This window comes from Colobus angolensis, unplaced genomic scaffold (assembly GCF_000951035.1).
Source record: "Colobus angolensis palliatus isolate OR3802 unplaced genomic scaffold, Cang.pa_1.0 Scaffold118, whole genome shotgun sequence".
Taxonomy (NCBI): Eukaryota; Metazoa; Chordata; class Mammalia; order Primates; family Cercopithecidae; genus Colobus; species Colobus angolensis.
In genome coordinates this window covers 6,564,833-6,584,697 of record NW_012112919.1, presented here as the reverse complement: position 1 = coordinate 6,584,697, position 19,865 = coordinate 6,564,833, and the positions used below count along the sequence as shown (strand labels likewise).

At 48.1% G+C, this 19,865-nt stretch overlaps 1 protein-coding gene across 1 annotated transcript in view; it reads right to left on the bottom strand.

Moving 5' to 3' along the window:
• TCF7L1 (transcription factor 7-like 1 (T-cell specific, HMG-box)) overlaps positions 1-19,865 on the bottom strand; it is a 179,024-nt gene that overhangs the window by 25,289 nt on the left and 133,870 nt on the right. Inside the window, exon 4 of the mRNA XM_011963849.1 lies at positions 1,958-2,041. Within this exon, the coding sequence (XP_011819239.1) occupies positions 1,958-2,041 (84 nt within the window). The remainder of the gene's footprint in view (positions 1-1,957; positions 2,042-19,865) is intronic.

Below are 19,865 nucleotides of genomic sequence, written 5' to 3'. Positions count from 1 at the left end.
AGCCGGAAATAACGTTCTTGAAAAGTAGATGGAGATGCGACAATATTCAGAGAGACACTAAGACAGAAGGCCCAGTCATCTCAGGTCTTCAGGAGTGGGCTGGGGGACGGCACAGGAGAGGTGGAGGAAGGCACAGATCTGAAACAGAGATGGCTGCGCTGGGGGGAGGTGCGGGGCACCAGCCAGGTCTAGGGTGGGCAGATGTGGTCCGGACATCCTCCACCAGGGCTGACTGGCACCACTAGAGGGCACCTGTGCCTCATGCTTGGCCACTACCCTGGCTTATGCCTGAGGTGTGGGGTGCTTGTTCAACCGGCAGCTTGTGCCTTGGCGACTGGCCGCAGAACCTGCTGCCTTTCCTGGATGGCTGGTCCTGCCACTCACGGTTCCTTCCACTGTCATCCTTGCCTGACTTCCTGGTGATGGCTGTGACAATCACCTGAGAGCTGCATGTGGCATCCCACTGTAGATCCCAGTGTAAAATCCCAAGGGCTCCACAGGAGTGTGTCTCCTGATTACTGGAAATCACACAGGCTCCCTGCACCCTTATTTATTTAGCTTTCTGTGCACATCTTCTTTCTCTTCTGCTAGACTCTAAGCTTTTAATGAATAAGAATTATCAGCATCTCTTTTTTTTTTTTTTTTTTGAGAGGGAGTCTCGCTCTGTCACCCAGGTTGGAGTGCAGTGACCAGATCTCAGCTCACTGCAAGCTCCGCATCCCGGGTTTACGCCATTCTCCTGCCTCAGCCTCCCGAGTAGCTGGGACTACAGGCGCCCGCCACCTCGCCCGGCTAGTTTTTTGTATTTTTTAGTAGAGACGGGGTTTCACCGTGTAGGCCAGGATGATCTCGATCTCCTGACCTCGTGATCCGCCCGTCTCGGCCTCCCAAAGTGCTGGGATTACAGGCTTGAGCCACCGTGCCCGGCCTAGCATCTCTTAAAATGTCCTATGAGATGAAATAATGTCTGGGATTTGTTTTAAAACCCAATGTAGCGGGAGGGAAATTCTGGGTGAAGGGAACATGGTGATTCATTATATAATTCTCTCTACTTTTACACATCTTTAAAATTTTCTATAATTAAACTTTAATAAACATCACAGAAGCCCAATGCCTCATAGCTAGTACAGGGCAGTAACAGTGAAGCCCTAGGTCTGCTTGTCTATAAAATGCACAGGCCATGCAGGAGGGGGTTCCCTTCTAACCACATCCCCTGATTCTGAGGCTCACTGTACAGTGGGCAAGCACCAGTTAGCTTGTGGGGTGAGTGCGTCTTAAGGCAAGTGTTGACCCAAGCGCCCAGGAAAAGCCCAGGAAGGTAGGATATCTGGCTCTGTTCCAGGAGCATCTCTTATCAGCTATGGGTTTCAGTCCTTTGCATGTCCTGAGGAGGTCATAGGAACTGCTTGGACCTACTGCTCCAGTCTCCCAGGATTGCCCAGACCCTCCTTTCCAGCTGGTATTGCCACAGGGCCTGGCAGAAAAGGCTCGGATGCTCTGAGGAGCATTTGTTTGCATATGTCCTATTAAATTATTTCCTATAACATCCTGTACAGAAGAGCCTCTTCGACATTGCCTGGCAGCTATGAGGGAGAAGAGGAGGCAATTCTGGGTGAGCCTCAACAGGAGAGAGAGGCCACCCTTACCCACGTGAAGTGGGCAGCAGGTTCAGATGGCAGCCGGGAAGGATCAGAGGCAGGCTTCTGTGATGAACAAGGGTGAGCAGCCAGGGCCGTGGGGGTTGGGGGACAGCTCTTCCAATTACACAACATCCAAGGCGGTGTGGTGCGTGTGTTGAGGTCACAACCCAATTGTAGCCCCAAGCACTCAGCTCTTCCTCACTGTACTCACACATTTGAGGAAACACTGTTGGACCCCATCTGCTTCAGCATGATGGCAGAAGGCAGTGGCAAGGGATGAGGCCAGGAATAGTGGCCCTTTGGTGAAACAGACTTACCAAGTGTGCTGGAGATGGTGACCTCGTGTCCTTGACTGTGGCGCTGGAGGGGACATCGAGGAGGGGCCATTTCATCTGCAGGTACTGTACAGGGAACAGAAAAGAAAAAGCTGTTGGTGAGATGAGGCCTCACAAGTACCCACAGTTTGCTGGGCTCTGCTGTTAGGGCGCCGGGGCAGGCCACTGGGGTGGCCTGCATTTTCATGCCACATGCCCTGTACTGGATCAATTTCCAAATGATTATAACAGGGGCAAGCATACATTTACAATCACCACCATCCTCACCATGCCCTCTGTCATTTTGGTGGGGACACGAATGGCAACTAAGCTGAAGTTTAAGTGGCGGTGAGAACCGATCCATTTCAGCACAACCAATCAACATAGTCAAAGAACCTATTGGTGAGGCTCAAGTCCCCTCCCTATGCTGTAGTCATGGACAGGCAGAGCTGATCAAGGAAGCAGAGGCTCCCAGACGGCCATCCTGCCCCATCCATTTCCATCACTTACGACATCCACACACAATGCTCCCCACGAAACAGCTGTCCAGAAGTACCTGGGAATGAACGAATAAAAGTCATCTGCCTGACAGTCATGGGCAACATCTACCCCAACTCAAGGATGCTGAGCTTTACTTCATTATAGCGTCTCGCAACCTTGAAAAGATTACTCAGTACCCCATTCTTTCCCACATCAGTGCAAAAAACCCAAACCAAACAGTATCTCTCCAACACTCTCTCTCTCTCTGTCTCTCTCTCTCTCTCTCTCTCTCTGTCTGTCTCTGTCTCTCTCTCTGGCATGGCACATCCTTGCCAAGAGCCTGGAAAGAATGAGCTGAGTGGAGCAGCAGGCAGGAGCACTGGAAAGGGCCCTTCTGGGCTCCAGAGCCCTGCATTCATGGGTTCAGGCTCTTACTCTGCCAACACAGGCTGTGTGACCCCGAACGAGTGATAAACAACTCTGAGTCCCAGTTTCAGCATCTGTAAGGCAAGGTTATTATCACTCACAGTACAGGTTGCTCGGAGGACTAGGGACAGTGCCACATATTGAACACAGTGCCTCGCACATGGGAGACATTTGATAAATGACGCCTATTATTTCCATAAGCAAACCATTAGTCTTTGCCAGGAGCAAAAGCACACATCTTGTGTTAGTGTCAACACTGACAGGTTGCTTCTGGGCAGCAGACCCGCAAGCAGCCTCTTTGCAGAATTCTTGAGACTCCTTTAAGAATGAAAGCTGTAATGGAAAGTGGTGGCTCCAGGAAGTTTCACAGAAAGAAGTCTTTGGCTGGATGCAGTGGCTCACGCCTGTAATCCCAGCACTTTGGGAGGCCGAGGCGGATGGATCACTTGAGGTCAGGAGTTCAAGATGAGCCTGGCCAACATGGTGAAACTTCATCTCTACTAAAAATACAAAAAATAGCTGGATGTGGTGGCATAGGCCTATAGTCCCAGCTACTCGGGAGGCTGAGGCAGGAGAATCACTTGAATCTGGGGGTCGGAGGTTGCAGTGAGCCGAGATTGTGCCATTGCACTACAGCCTGGACAACAGAGTGAGACTCTGTCTCAAGAAAGAAAAAAAAAAAGAAGCCTTTGAATCATCCCTCGCTCTGGTCATGTAATATCAGGAAAAACCAATCACAATTTGGCTCTGCTGTGTACAGGAGCAGGAGGGCGATGGGAAGAGCCCAGAAGGCCCCTTTGCTCTTCATTCACCGTAAGTCTTGACCAAGACGGCAGGGACTGGTTTTTCAAAAAGGTGTCCATGGGCAGGAACAACTTAAGGCCACATGTGTCACAGACCAGCCTAGCACATGGGATGGGCCAAGCAGGCCTGGCGTGGGAGACCTGGTGTGAAGTGGGAATGAAGCCCTGTGAATTAGGACAGTCTTTTCGCTTTGTGACCTTTGTACCCCCACCCCTCAAATGGGGTCTCACCTCTGTCCCTGTCCTCTGCTACCCTATCTTCTTCCTCCCTTCCCACCACCACCCATCCCTTCCCCTACCCAGAGCCCACACACACTACATGAATTAACTGGGATTTCAATGCCTGTGGCAAGTTAAAACCACTGGGCAAATATTGGTATTAGTTAAAACTCATTTCCACTGTGAATAACATTTATGCTACATTTGCAGTTGTCAAAGCATTTTCACACATAAAACCCAGTGTAATCTTCACAGCAACCCCGCAATTACAAGTAGGGGTGACTACCCCAAATTTTAAAAGGAGCTAGGCTGGGTGCAGTGGCTACGCCTGTAATCCCAGCACTTTGGGAAGCCGAGGTGGGCAAATCATTTGAGCTTAAGAGTTCAAGACCAGCCTGGCCAATATGGTGAAACCCCGTCTCTTACTAAAAATACAAAAATTAGCCGGGTGTGGTGGTGCACGCCTGTAGACCCAGCTACTTGGGAGGCTGAGGCAGAAGAATCACTTCAATCTGGGAGGCAGAGGTTGCAGTGAACCGAGATTACACCACTGTACTCCAGCCTGAGTGACAGAGTGAGACCCTGTCTCAAAAAAAAAAACAAAAAAAAAACAGAGCTAATGGACATAAGCAGCAAAGGCTAAACGGCTTGCCCAACTTCATACAAGAGAGCTGAAGCCAGAGCCTAGGTCTCTTGATTTCAAATCCCACATCTTTCACAACACCGAGTCATAAAGCTTTTCCTAAGACTGTCTTCCTCAACTCCCCACTCACAGCCTTTTCTTTGCTCGGAGGTGTTTTCTCTCTCCTTCTCTGTCTTGCACGGGGCTGGCCACCCAGAAGCAGGTCCATGCATGTCAGTGTTCTCCTGGAGGGATGCTGAAGGTGCCCAGAGCTTGCACTTGAAGCCTAAACACCAGTTTTTCTAGAAGCAACAACTTGAACATTTCTGGTTTTAAAAATTGAACTGCAATAGCAACTATCAGGTGCTAAAGAGAAGTATCCCAAATGTATAGCCCCTAACATTAAACAGGACAGATGGGTTCCTAAAATCCATCAATTCTACCAGCATCCGCTCGCTATTTAGGGCCACAAAGACACACATTCACTCTTGTTGGCTTACCAGGGATGTCCTTAGATCATATGGGGGTGGTCCAAAGAAACGTGAACCCTAGTTTGGGACGGTGCTAGAGTTTTGGGTCTTAAATAATACTCTCAAGTGACCTTATAGATTGTCTGGCAGACTTGGCTTGTAGGACTGTAGTGCAGGGTTTCTCCATCTCGGCACTATGACATTTTGGGCTGGATAATTTTTTTTATTGGGGGTGGTGGGCTGTCCTGTAAAGTTTAACAACGACTTTGGCCTCTAACTATAATACTAAATGCTGATGCACTCCCACATAGATAATCAAAAATGTCTCCAGACTTTGCCAAATGTCTCCTGGGGCTGAGGGAGAGAATCTTCCCTTCCCCGACTGAGAATCACTGCTCCAGTGGCCAAGGAGCTGGTACCTAATACACCGGGAGCTCCATGATGGTTCGTCTGCCTTGGTGCTAGGGATATCAAGGTATAGGTACATTTATGTATGCTTGTCTTTTGTACACACATTCATAGTAAGGGTGTTCAGTAATAGCCACTCTTTTGGGTGTCTGACCACGCACTTGTTTTGTCTACATAACAAGAAGTCTTGGCTTCTGCTGGGAGGAGACCACTGGCCGTGCCTACCCTTGATACCTGGTCCCCTACAGACATGTCAGGCAGTGTGAGGGAAAAGAGCAGAAAGGAGAGGTGGTCCTGGGAACAGTGAGCATCTCACTGGGACTCACCCTGCTCCAGCCATGCCTGGGGTGGTGTGGGGGTGCTGTGCAGGGAGGGACTCCCTCTGGGAGGCAAGGGTATGGAGGATCGTCACTTACTCTTTTCTATTTGTCTTTTTAAGATTTGGAGATGACTGATGGGGGTGGAGGAACAGCTCTAAGACTTTGGAGCCCCTACAGCTTGGCCATGGACAGCCTCTCCATCACAACCTGAAAGGACAGTTGAGCTTCCCAGAACCATGAATTGGGGCAGCAGGAGCCAATGACACCCATTGTAATCCTCTTCCACTGCAGTACCAGACATTTGAAGGTGGCCGGGTAGTTCTGAATTCCTAGGTCAGGCCCAGCCCAACTAGAGTGGAAATAAAGTTCTTCTGTTTATTTATTTATTTATTTATTTATTTATTTATTTTTTCTGAGACGGAGTCTCGCTCTGTCGCCCAGGCTGGAGTGCAGTGGCCAGATCTCAGCTTACTGCAACCTCCGCCTCCTGGGTTTAGGCCATTCTCCTGCCTCAGCCTCCCAAGTAGCTGGGACTACAGGCGCCCGACATCTCGCTCAGCTAATTTTTTTTTATTTTTTAGTAGAGACGGGGTTTCACCGGGTTAGCCAGGATGGTCTCGATCTCCTGACCTCGTGATTCGCCCGTCTCGGCCTCCCAAAGTGCTGGGATTACAGGCTTGAGCCACGCGCCCGGCCTGTTTATTTATTTTTATTTTTTAGTTTTCTTGCTATGTTGCCCAGGCTGGTCTTCAATGTCCAGGCTCAAGCAATCCTCCCGCCTTGCTCTTGCAAAGTGCTGGGATTATAGGTGTGAGCCACCATGTGCAGCCAAGAAAGCTCTTCTTAGCTGTGAGGCCAACCCCACCATCACCCGAGGGCAGTCACTCAGGGTGGGAGCACGTCCTTGGGGAAGCAAGTGATGGGCGACTGTGCTTAGATTCTTTGCATGGTAATGGTATGTGGGCGGGTTAAAACTGCTGGATTCTCCATGCCCAGTCTAGGCTATATTTAACTGGCTCTGCAAGGCCCAGCTCCTGACCAGTGTGTCATGGCTGGGCTTCTGCACATAGCGAAGATGTGTACACAGGCTGGTTCAGCCACCTCCCTCCTGGGGGATGTCCACTGGAACATAACATATTGAAATGATGATGGCCAGGCGCGATGGCCCATGTCTGTAATCCCAGCACTTTAGGAGTCCAAGGCGGGCGGATGGCGACGTCAGGGGTTCAAGACCAACTGGGCCAACATGGTGAAACCGCATCTCTACTAAAAAAATACAAAAAATTAGCTGGGCCCGGTGGTGCGTGCCTGTAATCCCAGCTACTCAGGAGGCAGGAGAATCGCTTGAACCTGGGAAGCAGAGGTTGTAGTGAGCCGAGACTGTGTCACTGCACTCCAGCCTCGGCGACAGAGTGAGATTCCGTCAAAAAAAAAAAAAGAAATGATGATGTACAGCATCAATACAACTGATGGCCAAGCAACAGCTATCGCTCCCACTTCTGGGGTGCTTTCTATGGGTTAAATAGTCTCTTTTGGATACTCAAAAATAGAAAGGAAAACACCAAACCCAAGTGGCAGGTACTACTGTCTTCGATTTACATGCATCATGACTACCTAAGACAGGACAGATATGCAGTTTTCCAATCTCACTGAATCTGAGAAACTCTTTTCTGGGGACTGGGGTTCTGCTACTGTGGTTCACAGTTAAGTAGATTGAGGCTGTGGTTTAAAACATGTCTTTACCTTGTTAAGGAAGGATGATTCTAATCCTATTTTTACATTGTTTTCATTGGAGCAGTTGTTGCATTTTTCTCTCAGCATTTACCAAAACGGTCATGTGGTTTCTCTTATTTGACTCATTTACGAGATGTATATATAGCAATAGATTTTCTTACATGAAGGCATTTTTGCGTTTCCCAGGTAAGCCCTATTTGGTAATGGTGGTTTGTTCCTTCTTATGCTACGTTGTGGAATGCTAATCATGTTCTAAATTTTTGACTTACATTCCTAAGTAAAGGTGAACCAAGTTTTCTTTTCTTTGGGCAACATCTTTATCGAGTGTTGCCATCAGTGTTCTTGTGGCTTTATTATTTAGAGGGGCTCTGCTCCTCTCTTTCTCTATGTTTTGGGCTCCTCCTTAGAGCCTCCTTGGGGTGAGCACTTGGCCAGGAGGACTGTTTCTACTCAATGTGGATCTCCGGAAGTGTCCCTCTGAAAGATGCTGTCACTAGAGAGCTAGAGCCCCCTTTCCTGCAGGGAGGCGGAGAATCCATCCTACAGAATCCTCGCTTTGATTGGAGCCATGGAGCAGATTAATTGCAGCTGTGCCCTGGAATTTCCCCAACACACAAATCTTCGTGATGTAAAACAGCTGGGAGGAAATCCCAGCATGCCCTGTACAGAGGCAGGACTGCCAATGAGCTACAGACATTAACCCTCCGGCTCCCAGAAGGTAGGGAGGGCCCCGCCCCACCGTCCTCACCCTGTCCCACACTTGCTTAGTGGGGACAGGACTCTACAGGGCTCGGGGGAACGCCCACATTCTCCCTGTTCGCACGTTCTCACAGAAAAGCCTTTAAGCAGGGCCTGGGCAACAGAGGAAACAAAGCTTCGTGTTACAGAATCCACAGCTCCCCACAGTTGCACGCAAGGAAAACAAGTCAGCTCCCAAAACTGCGCAGGTGAGAAAACTCCAGCCCAGAGAATGCCTTCCGCTGCTTCTAGAGGACAGGCCCAGTAGGCAGATAAAGCGCCCCTTTCTCCAGCCACACAGTCTTGCCCATTTTTGGCCACCCGCCTATCAGCAGACGCAAAGGGTCCCAGTTTTGGTGACCGGTCCTTCCTGCCTCTCTGGACCTCTATGGTAAAAAGTGACTTTGGGGCTGTGATAGAAGCAAGAGTTTCCCAGGCTTTTCAGGAGATTTAAAGTCCCACTGCCACCTAGAACCCAAGGCTACTCCGAAACCCCGGGTGCAGGCAGCTTCCCACCACAGTGACAATGACATTATTCAAAATGCTCTCCTTGTCCTCTAAGAGGCTCTATGTAACAGGAACCTATACTATAACCATATTATAAATGACAAATGTGAAGAAGTGATCTGTGCCTCCCCCTCTCCATTCTGCCACAGTTGCAGTCGTTTCTCACCTGGACTCTACTGCAAATCCTACCAGAGTCAGCTTTCTAAACACCAGTCAATCTCTCCCGTGCTCAAAACACTTCCCAGGTTGGTTTCTGGGGTCAAGAGATAAAGCCCCCAAACTCACCAGCAATCTCACACCATCCTATCCTTCTGGCTTCCGCCCTCACACCCCCAACCCCGGCTGCACAGTCCTTGCTGCACTCTGAATGCACCACGTGGCCCCACTGCTCCCCGGCCTGCTACGGCCTTTACTGCATCCTTCACTCATGGGAAACTTGAACCGCTTCTTCAAAACCCAGTTCTCCCAAGGTCACCCTCCCTGGCATGAGTCCTCCACGAATCCGTCGCTCTCAAGGAGCGGCACACGGTATTCCCACAGCACTCACCAGGCTACTCTTCCTCATTTACACACTCTGCCTGCCCTTGGGACTGTAAGCTCCTCAAGGATCATGCCTGCACCTCACTTCCTCACCTAGAACCTGGCAATCATGATGTGTTGAAACTGTCCCATGCTGTATTAATGCAGTGAGCTTAGGCCCAGTTGCCACATCTGTAATGTGGGGTTGAACAGCCTCTCCCTGAAGCCTTTAGAGGCAACACACACGGGAGCCCATTTCACTCGTGGGCAATGCTCACTTCTCACAGTAACTGGCTTAGTTCTGCCGAGAATACGTAAACGTAGCATGGAGGCTGGGATGCCCAACTTGGCCAGTTCCTGGAGACCCGTTTCTATCTTCTGTAGTAAAGTTCACAAATGGATCCAAGTTTGAAAATACATCAACACTAGCAATGAATTTGGGAATAGGGAGACAGAAAAGCTTTCCCAACTGGGAAAACATTTTTAGTTTTCAGCAGTCAATAAGAGAAAACGAAAGTGTAACGGAATTGTTCCCAAACAAGATGGATTAGACAAAGTTCCAGGGGTAAAAGTATAAAAGAAGTTTTATACTCTTATCCCTGAGAATGAGTCGTTTATGCCTTTGCGTAACTTTGTGGATGGCACTAAATCCCAAACACAACATTTTTTGTTTTGCCTGAGTGTAGGTTAGATTCTTTCTTGAGGTATTTTTTTTTTTTTTTTTTTTGAGATGGAGTCTCGCTCTGTCGTAAGTACAGCGGCACAATCATAGGTCACTGCAACCTCCACCTCCTGGGCTCCAGAATCCTCCAATCTCAGCCACTCAAGTAGCTGGGACCACAGGCATGTACCACCATGCCTGCCTAATTTTTTGTACTTTTGGTAGAGACAGGGTTTCACCATGTTGCCTTTACTGGTCTCGAACTCATGAGCTCAAGTGATCTGCCCGCCTTCACCTCCCAATTCTGCTGGCATTACAGGAGTGAGCCAGCACACCCAGCCTGCACTGGTCTTAACCCCATGAAGTTACTTTGCTCTCTCTAGCACCTGTCACAGCATTTAGTCAACAAATGGTTTTAAAGCCCATGCACTGGTAGCAGAGGGGCTCCAAAAGCATTTCATGACTGAATAGTAAGAGTGTGTCAATTAGGTGTCAGTTTCACCATAAACACCTCTTTCCCCTGCTTTCCCCAAATGATTCTTTCTTTTTGGATGATCTCAAACTACTATTTTCCCCTCCTATTCCAAAGAACCTGGCAATTTTGCCTCCCAGATTTGACCCAAGGTTTGTTTTTAAAAACTGGCTCCCCCTCAGAAGCCAAGCTTTCGTTTTAGAGCACAAGAGGCAAGAGATCCGGGTTCCAGGCTCTTTCTAACCTTTCTGGACTCCATCTTCTCACCTTTAAAATGGGAATATTTTACTTCACCAGCCTGAAGCAGGGGCCTGGACTAGATGGTCTCCTTTGGAAGGAAAAATCGAATGCAGCTATTTGTCTAAACACAGAGGGCACTGAGAGTGCCAACAGTGTTGAGGTGTTCAACAAATATGGAATCAGGGTCCTAGCTGAACCCCACTTACAAGCTGTGTGCCTGTGTACCTCACCTTCAGAACCTCTGGTTTTCACATGTAAAATAGGAATAAGAACACCTACTGCCTGGCAGAGTGATTATCTCACATGTGGCTGTCAAACTCAAGCGTGAGTGTTCTCTCACACTGGAGAGGACCAGGCAGAGTGTGGGGCATGTGAGGAGCTTGTAAGAAATCTGTGATCAGTCACTAAATGTGTAAGTTATTGGTATTCTATGGGCCTGTGACCTGCACTTTACCTGAGGGAGGGGAAGAGCCAATTAACACAGAGCTTGGCCACTCATAGATCTATGGCGCTTCGTGGGGAGAGAGGTCTGGTTCAGTGGTGTGTTGGTAAATACCTAACAACTGGCTCTCTAAGCAAAAAACAAAGTGAAAAACCAAAGCATTTGCTGGTATTCATGGTGTAAATACGCCCGCTGATTTCAAGGTACCACGATGAGCAGTGCGGAAGAGATGCTACTAGTTGGCTGGGTGCCAGCTGGCTCGGGCACACCAATGCACGTGGGCAGGAGCCGGGTTGGGGGGGGCGGTGGTCTCAGGTGTGTCCTGACTTGCTGGGATGGCTGGAAAGCTGAGACACACATGGTTCTCAGCTGACGTGCGCCTGCTTGAAGTCTTGATGGAGAGCTGGACACTTGGCTAGCTATGTCCCCCTGACAGCTGCGTGCTCTGGAGGAGGAAAAACTCTGCTCCCAGAGCACTAGGCATAGCCATTCTGTGGTGGCCCCGACCAGGGGGACCCCTGGGACAGAGCCCTAGGTTTTCAAACAATGTCAAAGTTCAACTTGTTTTCGGGTCCGCATTTCTGCAGCCTGGAGTGCTGGGCCTGCTGAGTCGCAAGCTGCCTCTCCCATCGGCTGTGACCTTGGGTTTGCTGGGCCGGGGCAGTGTCCGTGCTCACTGCCCAGTCACCAACGTGCTGCAGGAAGTGTCTTTGTAGAAACTGGCTTTGGAGGCCCAGTCCTCCTTTCCCTGAGGTGAACCCTGCCGGGCCCCTCCCTCTGTCTCTCCCCCTGTTGCTGCGTGCCTGGGAATCTACTGACATGCTTCCCTCCCCTCAGGCCCTCAGGTGACAACATCTGCTCTGGCCCCCAGGGGATGCAGAGTCCACCTGCTGGCCTCTGACCAGGAGCTTAGACTGAGCTGAAAGAGCAAATGCCTTTCTCCTTCACAGCCTGCAGCCTGTTCTCCGGCCTGCACATACCCACCCATGCCACTCTGCCCCCACTCCATTTGTCAGCATAGTAGGGCTGGTCCCACAGCCCTCCCCACAGAGCTGCCTCCTGGGTTACAGCTACATAGCAGCCGCCATAGGGTTTTCTCATGGGCGAGTGTGTGCCACAACACACTCGAGGGGCCTATGCTCACAGACATGGAGCTGTTTCCCAGGCTTTGCTGCAGTGCACATCCCTGAACACTCACCATGTCGCCCATGTATGTCTATAGTGGGAGGACACATTTCCAGCTGCAAGGGGAATCACTAGGTCAAAGATAAGCACATTTAAGTTCTGAAGAATGCTATTAAATTTCTCCCAGTTGACAATGCTAACAGTAACCTGGGAGAGGGCTTATTTCCCCACTTCCTTGCCCATACAAGGTTATTAAACTGTTTAAACTTTGCCAAACTGACAGGTAAAAAGAAGTCCCTCGCTGGGGTTTCCATTACTTTTGTAATGAGCGAGGCTGCGAATTGTCCTCTGTATGGGTGATGATTTGAAGGAGGGAAAAAAGATGTGTGTGGCACAAAGGAAGTGGGCACACAATCTGCTGGGTGGCAGGGACGGGGGAGGACGAGTATGGAGTCACTGCAGGTGACACACAGGAGGGGTCTGTGGGCTCCCTGCAGCCAGCACAGCCGGTGCAACCCCTCCTGCACTTGATCTTCACTGGGGGAAGAGGCCAGAGAGGAGGAGCTGAGGCTGAGTCTGTGGGCTGCTATGAGTGAGGAGGAGGCGGGAGGAGAGCCCAGGAAGCTGCTGGTGGACAGCTGCCCCTTCTGGTTCTCCTCCTTTCCCTTCCCAGAATGTACACAGGCTGCTTACATGCCCTCCCCACCTCCTAGGTCCTTCTCAGCCCCCAGCAGGCTGGCTTTTGTTCCACTCCCTCCACTGTCTCTGTAGACACTCTCCTGTCTTTGCAAGGCCATGGATGACTTCAGAAAGAAAATAAAGGCAACTGGCTTTTGAACTGCCACATGCCATGGGCAGCTCTGGGGAAGCCTCTCCTCCCTCCTGCCCTGTGGCTGCAGGTTCTGCATGCCTTCTGGGTGATTTTTTATTGATATATTGGTTAATGGATTGATTGATAGGGTCTCGCCCTGTTGGCCAGGCTGGAGTACAGTGGCACGATTGTAGCTCACTGCAGCCTCAACTTCATGGAATCAAGCAATCCTCCTACATCAGCCTCCTGCATAGCTGGGACTACAGGCTAGCACCACACCACCCGGCTAATTTTTTTTTTTTTTTTTGGTAGAGACAGGGTCTCACTATGTTGCCCAGGCTGGTCTCAAACTCTTGGCCTTAAGTGATCCTCCCGCCTTAGTCTCCCAAAGTGCTTGGGATTATAGCTTTGAGCTACCAAGCCTGGCCATCCACATTTATTGACTTGAATAAACTGTCCTGGACAAACTGTTCAGTGAGAAAAGCCAGTTAAATAATCTGGAAGCATAGTCACCCAAATGTTATCGCTGGATTTTTAACATTTCAGGCAATTTTATTAGTTCCTTTTTTGTATTTTTCTTCTTCACTTGAAATTTTTACAATCAGTATGTCTTATATCATAGTAACAGTAAGCAAAGCTATTAAGAGTAACGCCAGATGAATTATTTTCACTCCTGTGCCTTCAGTGTACCTAATCAGACACCACAAAATCCACTTTAATGCCTTTAGTTACCTCCCTAACCTGCTCTGGGCCACCAAGTTCCATGGCTTCTGGACATCTTTTGAACCCTATTCCATGGAGAGGCCCCTGCAGCAGCCTTCTGGGTTTGCCTGAGCTCCTGTAGGTTCTCACCCAGGAGGAAGGCAGCGGGGGTGGGGGCAACCCAACTTGAAAGGGGTGGTAGTGGGCTGCCAGCCACATCGGCAGGTTGCTTTGCCTCACACTGACAAAATGTCTGTTGTCCAAGAATAGAGTAGTTGACAGAAATGAAGGGGTCCCAAATCCTCTCTCCACTGAGTGGTCTCCACCAGTGCTCCTGGTCTCAGTTCATCTCTTCCTGTCTACCCTTCACTTACCTCTAGAAATATCTTTCTAAAATATAAAACTATGCTGTTTAAAGCTAGCAGGAGGCTACCCATTCTTACAGGACTGCCTACCAGATGATCACGGTGCAGTGACACCTCTGTACAGAGCCCTCCATCAATGTTTAGCGAGTATCTCATATAAAAGGTGTCTGTTTATGTGCATGATATACCACAGGAGAGATTTTTTAAAGCACATAAATAACTAGACTATAAGCCTACAAATGACAGGTTCAGATAAGACAGGGATTGCAATGGGCAAGAGTTATCGTGGAACAACTGAAAACCTCACAGAGGAGGTGGCATCTGTGCTGGGTCCTGCAGGCAGGATATACTTCCATAGTTGTTTTACTTTTTAAAGCATTCCATATTAATTATCTGATTTGCTATTACTGACTTCTGGATATAGGTAAAGAAAATATTATGATGTTCATTTAAAAAATGGGAAACTGGACTGGGCGTGGTGGCTCACGCCTGTAATCTCAGCACTTTGGGAGGCTGAGGCCGGCAGATCACAAGGTCAGGAGTTCAAGACCAGCATGGCCAATATGGTGAAACCCCGTCTCCACTAAAAACACAGAAATTAGCCGGTTGTGGTGGCAGGCGCCTGTAATCCTAGCTACTTGGGAAGCTGAGGCAGGAGAATTGCTTGAATCTGGGAGGCGGAAGCTGCAGTGAGCCGAGATCGCACCATTGCACTCCAGCCTGGGTGACAGAGGGAGACTCCGTCTCCAAAAAAAAAAGAAACTGAGCCTGCTGGAGGCTGTTGGATTTACTCGACACTGGCCCTAGAATACAGGGTCTGGGCGGTTATGTTGTAACTCTAAGGGTACAAGGACATGATTTCTGCCTTCTAGAAACTGGTAGGTGGGAATGGGACTCACACTTGTAATCGCAGCATTTTGGGAGGCTGAGGCAGGTGGATCACTTGGGAGGCTGAGGCAGGTGGATCACTTGAGCCCAGGAGTTCGAGATCAGCCTGGGAAACAAAGTGAGACCCCATCTCTACAAAATTACAAAAAATATTAGCCAGGTGTGGTGGTGCACACTTGTAGTCCCAGCTACCCAAGAGGCTGAGCTGGGAGGATCAATTCAGCCCTGGAGTTCGAGGCTGCAGTGAGCTGTGATCGCGCCACTGCACTCCAGCCTGGGTGACAGAGTGAGACTATCTCTAAATAAACAAACAAATAAGAAACTTCCAACTGATCTTGGAATCTTGGGATAGCAAATACGGGGCACAGGAGTGGTCTCATCCCTCTGTGCTTGCGGCAGACACTGCTAGTAGACCACGGTACCCTTTTTTACTAAAGCTGGGTAAGACCTCAGAATCCTCAACATGATATACCAGGCAGCTACTAACAGTTGATTAAAACTGACGTGTAAGGTGCAGTCTATTTATTCTCTCTGATTTATGCCAGGAGGTAGATACAGATGTTCTGTCGGGTGAGAAGGAGGGGGCAGAAACCAGGTCATAGAAGCATCTCTCTTGGCTGGCACAAAGTAGAACTCAGCTCCTAGACGGCGGTGAAGGCTTCACCAGGAATATGACTGGATGGCAAAAACAGTCATAATTTGCAGAAAGTCCATTGACCAAACGCAGGCCTGAGAATTCTAAAGTTTATGGACTTTCCCCTATGGGAGGAGAAGCTGGAAAGCATCCCAGGTATTGAGGGGAAAGGAAGCAGGATCTGTGTATAATCAATGGGGAACAGGAAGCGCTTATCTGGGGCCAGTGAAATACTCAGCACAAAAGAACAGCCAGGCAGCCTGGAGCTGCCTTCCAGCCTAGAACCTTTCCCTGCGGCTCTTGCAGACCCAGGCGCTGGCCAAAGTCAACAACTCCTGGGCACCCGGAGAGGGGAAATGTCGGAGGTGGCCCCTCCATAGACGGACAGTTTCAGGAGAGATCTCTGACCTCACAGGTGAACAAGGACACAGGAGAATAAGGGTCACACCAGCCACCTCTACACAGGGCCATTGCTCCTGATAAAGGAGCCTGAAGAACGGGTCCTGCACCCTACCCTAGTGTGTATGCAAATGTGGGTGCACATGAGGCTTACATATCTCAGGGAACAACACGATTTTCTGTCCATATTGAAGGGAGCGTGCAGGAAGTTATGATGGACAGTGGAAGGGCTGAGAAGTTTTCCACTGATTATCGGCATGTGTGTCAGATACCTTGTATGCATTATCACAACACCCAAACTCATCATGCCTCTTCCTCCTCACTTCATGAAGAGTGTTGTTTCCAGTTCCCATCTCAATTCTGTTAAACAACATCTCCTATTTTTTAGTACCTAAAATATTTACATTAATAGGCCTTAAAATATATATGTATTTTTGCCAGGGTGTGGTGGCTTATGCCTGTAGGCCCAGCACTTTGGGAGGCTCACCTGAGCCCAGGAATTCAACACCAGCCTGGGCAACATGGTGAAATCCCATCTCTACAAAACAAAACAAAACAAAACAAAAATGTATATATATAGCCAAACAAAATTATAAATACATAAATATGTATGTGTATTTTTTATGTATGTATATGCACATGTATGTACATATGCACAATTACACATACACGTTACAGGCAAAGTTTGATATCCTGGATACTGTTGCTTACAGTGAAGCTCCATTTTTAAAAAGTGGAAAAAAGTGAATCAATTCAAAGAAAAATAATTATGTAAATAGTATAGGTGGTATGTGGCAAAGATTATGTGAGTAAGTGATATCTGGGGAATACTGTTGTAGGACTGCATGTTTGTGGCCATCCAGTGGCCACTGCCAGTTGTGGACGAGGGCACCCCTAGGAACTGGAGAAAGAGGTTCTGCACACAAACTCAAAGGTCAGAGCTTCCCAGGATACACCACTATTTTCTCCCCAAATTGCTTCTCACCAAGATCTACCATCTCTCTCTTCTCACGTACCTGCAGGGTCAAAACCTCAGACATCTATTCCTCCACCTTCTTCCTCACTTTATCATCTAGCCCATCAAGTTCTGTGTTTCTTCCATCTCAACTACCACCGTCTTGCAATTCACTTACATTTACCTTGCCCCACACTTGTTTCTCCAGGTCGGTCACACACCCTACTGCCCGCTGACTTTCCAGCTCACAGCCAGGCTCACATTCCCTGCTGCCCACTGACTTTCCAGCTCACAGCCAGGCTCACATTTCCTTGCTTACCTTCTCCTAAGCAATTTGGGGACAGGCATCCAGTCTTTTTTTTTTTCTTTTTTTTACCTGCTGCTTCAGAAGGGCATCCAGGCCGGGCATGGTGGCTGACGCCTATAATCCCAGCACTTTGGGAAGCCGAGGAGGGTGGATCACGTGAGGTCAGGAGTTCGAGACCAGCCTGGCCAACATGGTGGAACCTGGTCTCTATGAAAAGCACAAAAACTAGCAGGGCATGGTGGCGGGCACCTGTAATCCCAGCAACTCAGGTTGCAGTGAGCCGAAATCGCACCACTGCACCCCAGCCTGGGCGACAAGAGTAAGACTCCGTCTCAAAAAAAAAAATGCATCCAATCTTATTTGCCCTTTGGGTCCCCACAGCCTTTAGCACAGCATAACATTTGTGAGAGGTGCTTGATGACTACTGCAGGGTGTTCTAGGATTAACCAAATCAGAGGTGCAAGTCCTTCTCTCTGGAGGTGTTGCCTCCCAGGCAGCTCTAGTGGAAATGTTGTATTCAAAGGCAATTAGTGGTCACACTCCTGGGGTTGTTGCCATAGACCCTAATTTAGTTGACCTAGGGTGAGAACAGAGAAACCATCACCTTTTGGGAGAATGATGGATAGAGGGAATGGGAAGGTCTGTTGCCAGTAGAGACCCTATCAGGCAAGTAAGACTCCATTTACCTAAAGTGATCAAATAAAAAACATTTACTGATATCATATCTGCCTCTATTTTTATATTTTCCCCTATAGTTAATATATTATAAAAAATAAGCAAAAACATCCTAACTCTTTTGTAGCTGGGGGCCTTGATGCTAGGATTCTGCTGTTCAACCCTGCTGTGGAATATAGCACTTCTGAAATTTATACTCTGATATTAATATCACTTCAGATAAGCAAATAAGTATGTGCCAAAGCCAAGGACAGGAAACTGTCTGCATAAATCTTGGATAAACAGATTTCTTTAAAGAAAACATTTAGCGATGAGTTACCTTGTGCCAGATACTCCATGTGTTATTTTGTTTAACCCCCTTATAAGTTGATGCTATTATTATCCTCATTTAACAGACGGAGGGATTAAAGTACAAAAAGGTTAACTAACTTGCCCAAGTCTATCTCAAAGTCAACTATTTATTTATTTATTTATTTATTTATTTTTGAGACAGAGTCTTTCTCTGTCACCCAGGCTGGAATGCAATGGCACAATCTTGGCTCACTGCAACCTCCGCCTCCCGGGTTCAAGTGATTCTTCCACCTCAGCCTCCCAAGTAAACTGGGTTACAGGTGCATACCACCACACCTGGCTAAGTTTTGTATTTTAGTAGAGACAGGGTTTCACCATGTTGGCCAGGCTGGTCTTGAACTCCTGACCTCAAGTGATCCTCCCACCTCGGCCTCCCAAGTGGTGGGATTACAGGCATGAGTCACCACACCCGGTCAAGGCCAACTCTTAATCCTTTCATTATGCTAGTGCTGGAAGAGAAGAAAACACACCACTCCTGCAGCCCATCCTGGCGCTCCTCAGATAAAGACAGTCAGGCCCATGGGGTGAGCTGTCCCACCAAGGTCACGGAAGACACCAGCAGAGCTGGGATCAGAACAACCCAGGTGTCCTGGCCCCCAGCTACAGAAGAGCTATGACGGATTAGGTTATTTTTTTTACAACACATAAACATAAAAATAATTGGAAAGGGATGAAATACTAGTGTAAGCAAATCAATATGATAAATACCAATCTGAGAAGTCATAAAACACAACAAAATATTACTTGTACTATTCAAAATTTCAATATGGATAAGCCAGAAGTCATGCTGAGCATGCTCAACAGCTCCGCACTGCCCCCTGGTGGTTCCCAAGTGCCCACCGGAAGCATGCTGGGCCAATGACCAGCGGGAAACAAAGGCCCTGGACAAGGATACCTGCTGCAGTGAAAACCCCAGGAGCCGGTGACCTGGTGGGCCAGACAACAAAAATCCTTCTGGGCTGGGCACCAAGCCGTCAAGGAAAATCTCTGGGTTCTACTCCCATTTGTTTGCAGAATGTGAGATAAAGAAGTTATGAACTCAGTAATGAGTTAACTATTTTTTGTCTCTCATGTTGGCAGTGGCCTTTTCCCCCTTTAATTACCACAGGCACTTTTTAATACCTTGTTGGTGAGAAAGTAAATTAGTAAATCCTTTCTTGTGCAATTTGGAAGTATGTATCAAGTCTTCTGAAGGCTTACTGTCTCTAGGAGTGCATCCTAAGGAAATAATTAAGGATGCAAGCAAAATATAGAATGCAAGGATGTTCACTGAAGAGCTGTTTATAATAGCTGAAAGATATTCAATGCCTTATGCTACAATTATGATATCTGAATTTATGTAGCAGGTGGTTATTTACAGAAACAGAAAGGTGTTTACGCTGTTAAGTGAAAAAGTAAGATACAAAACATGTATTTTCACCTGTGTAATGGGGAGTGCTTAAAAAAAGAAAAAACATGTATTGAATCCTACTTTTGTAAAACAGGTATCTTTATGTATGTGTTGAGAAATCTGGAAGAATATATATTAAGAGATGAGTTGAACTTATCTCTCTGGGCGACAAGATTATGGGTGCTTTTATTTTATTCTTTTGGCTAAACATACATTGATTTTAAAAGGTAAATGCAAATATATGTAAT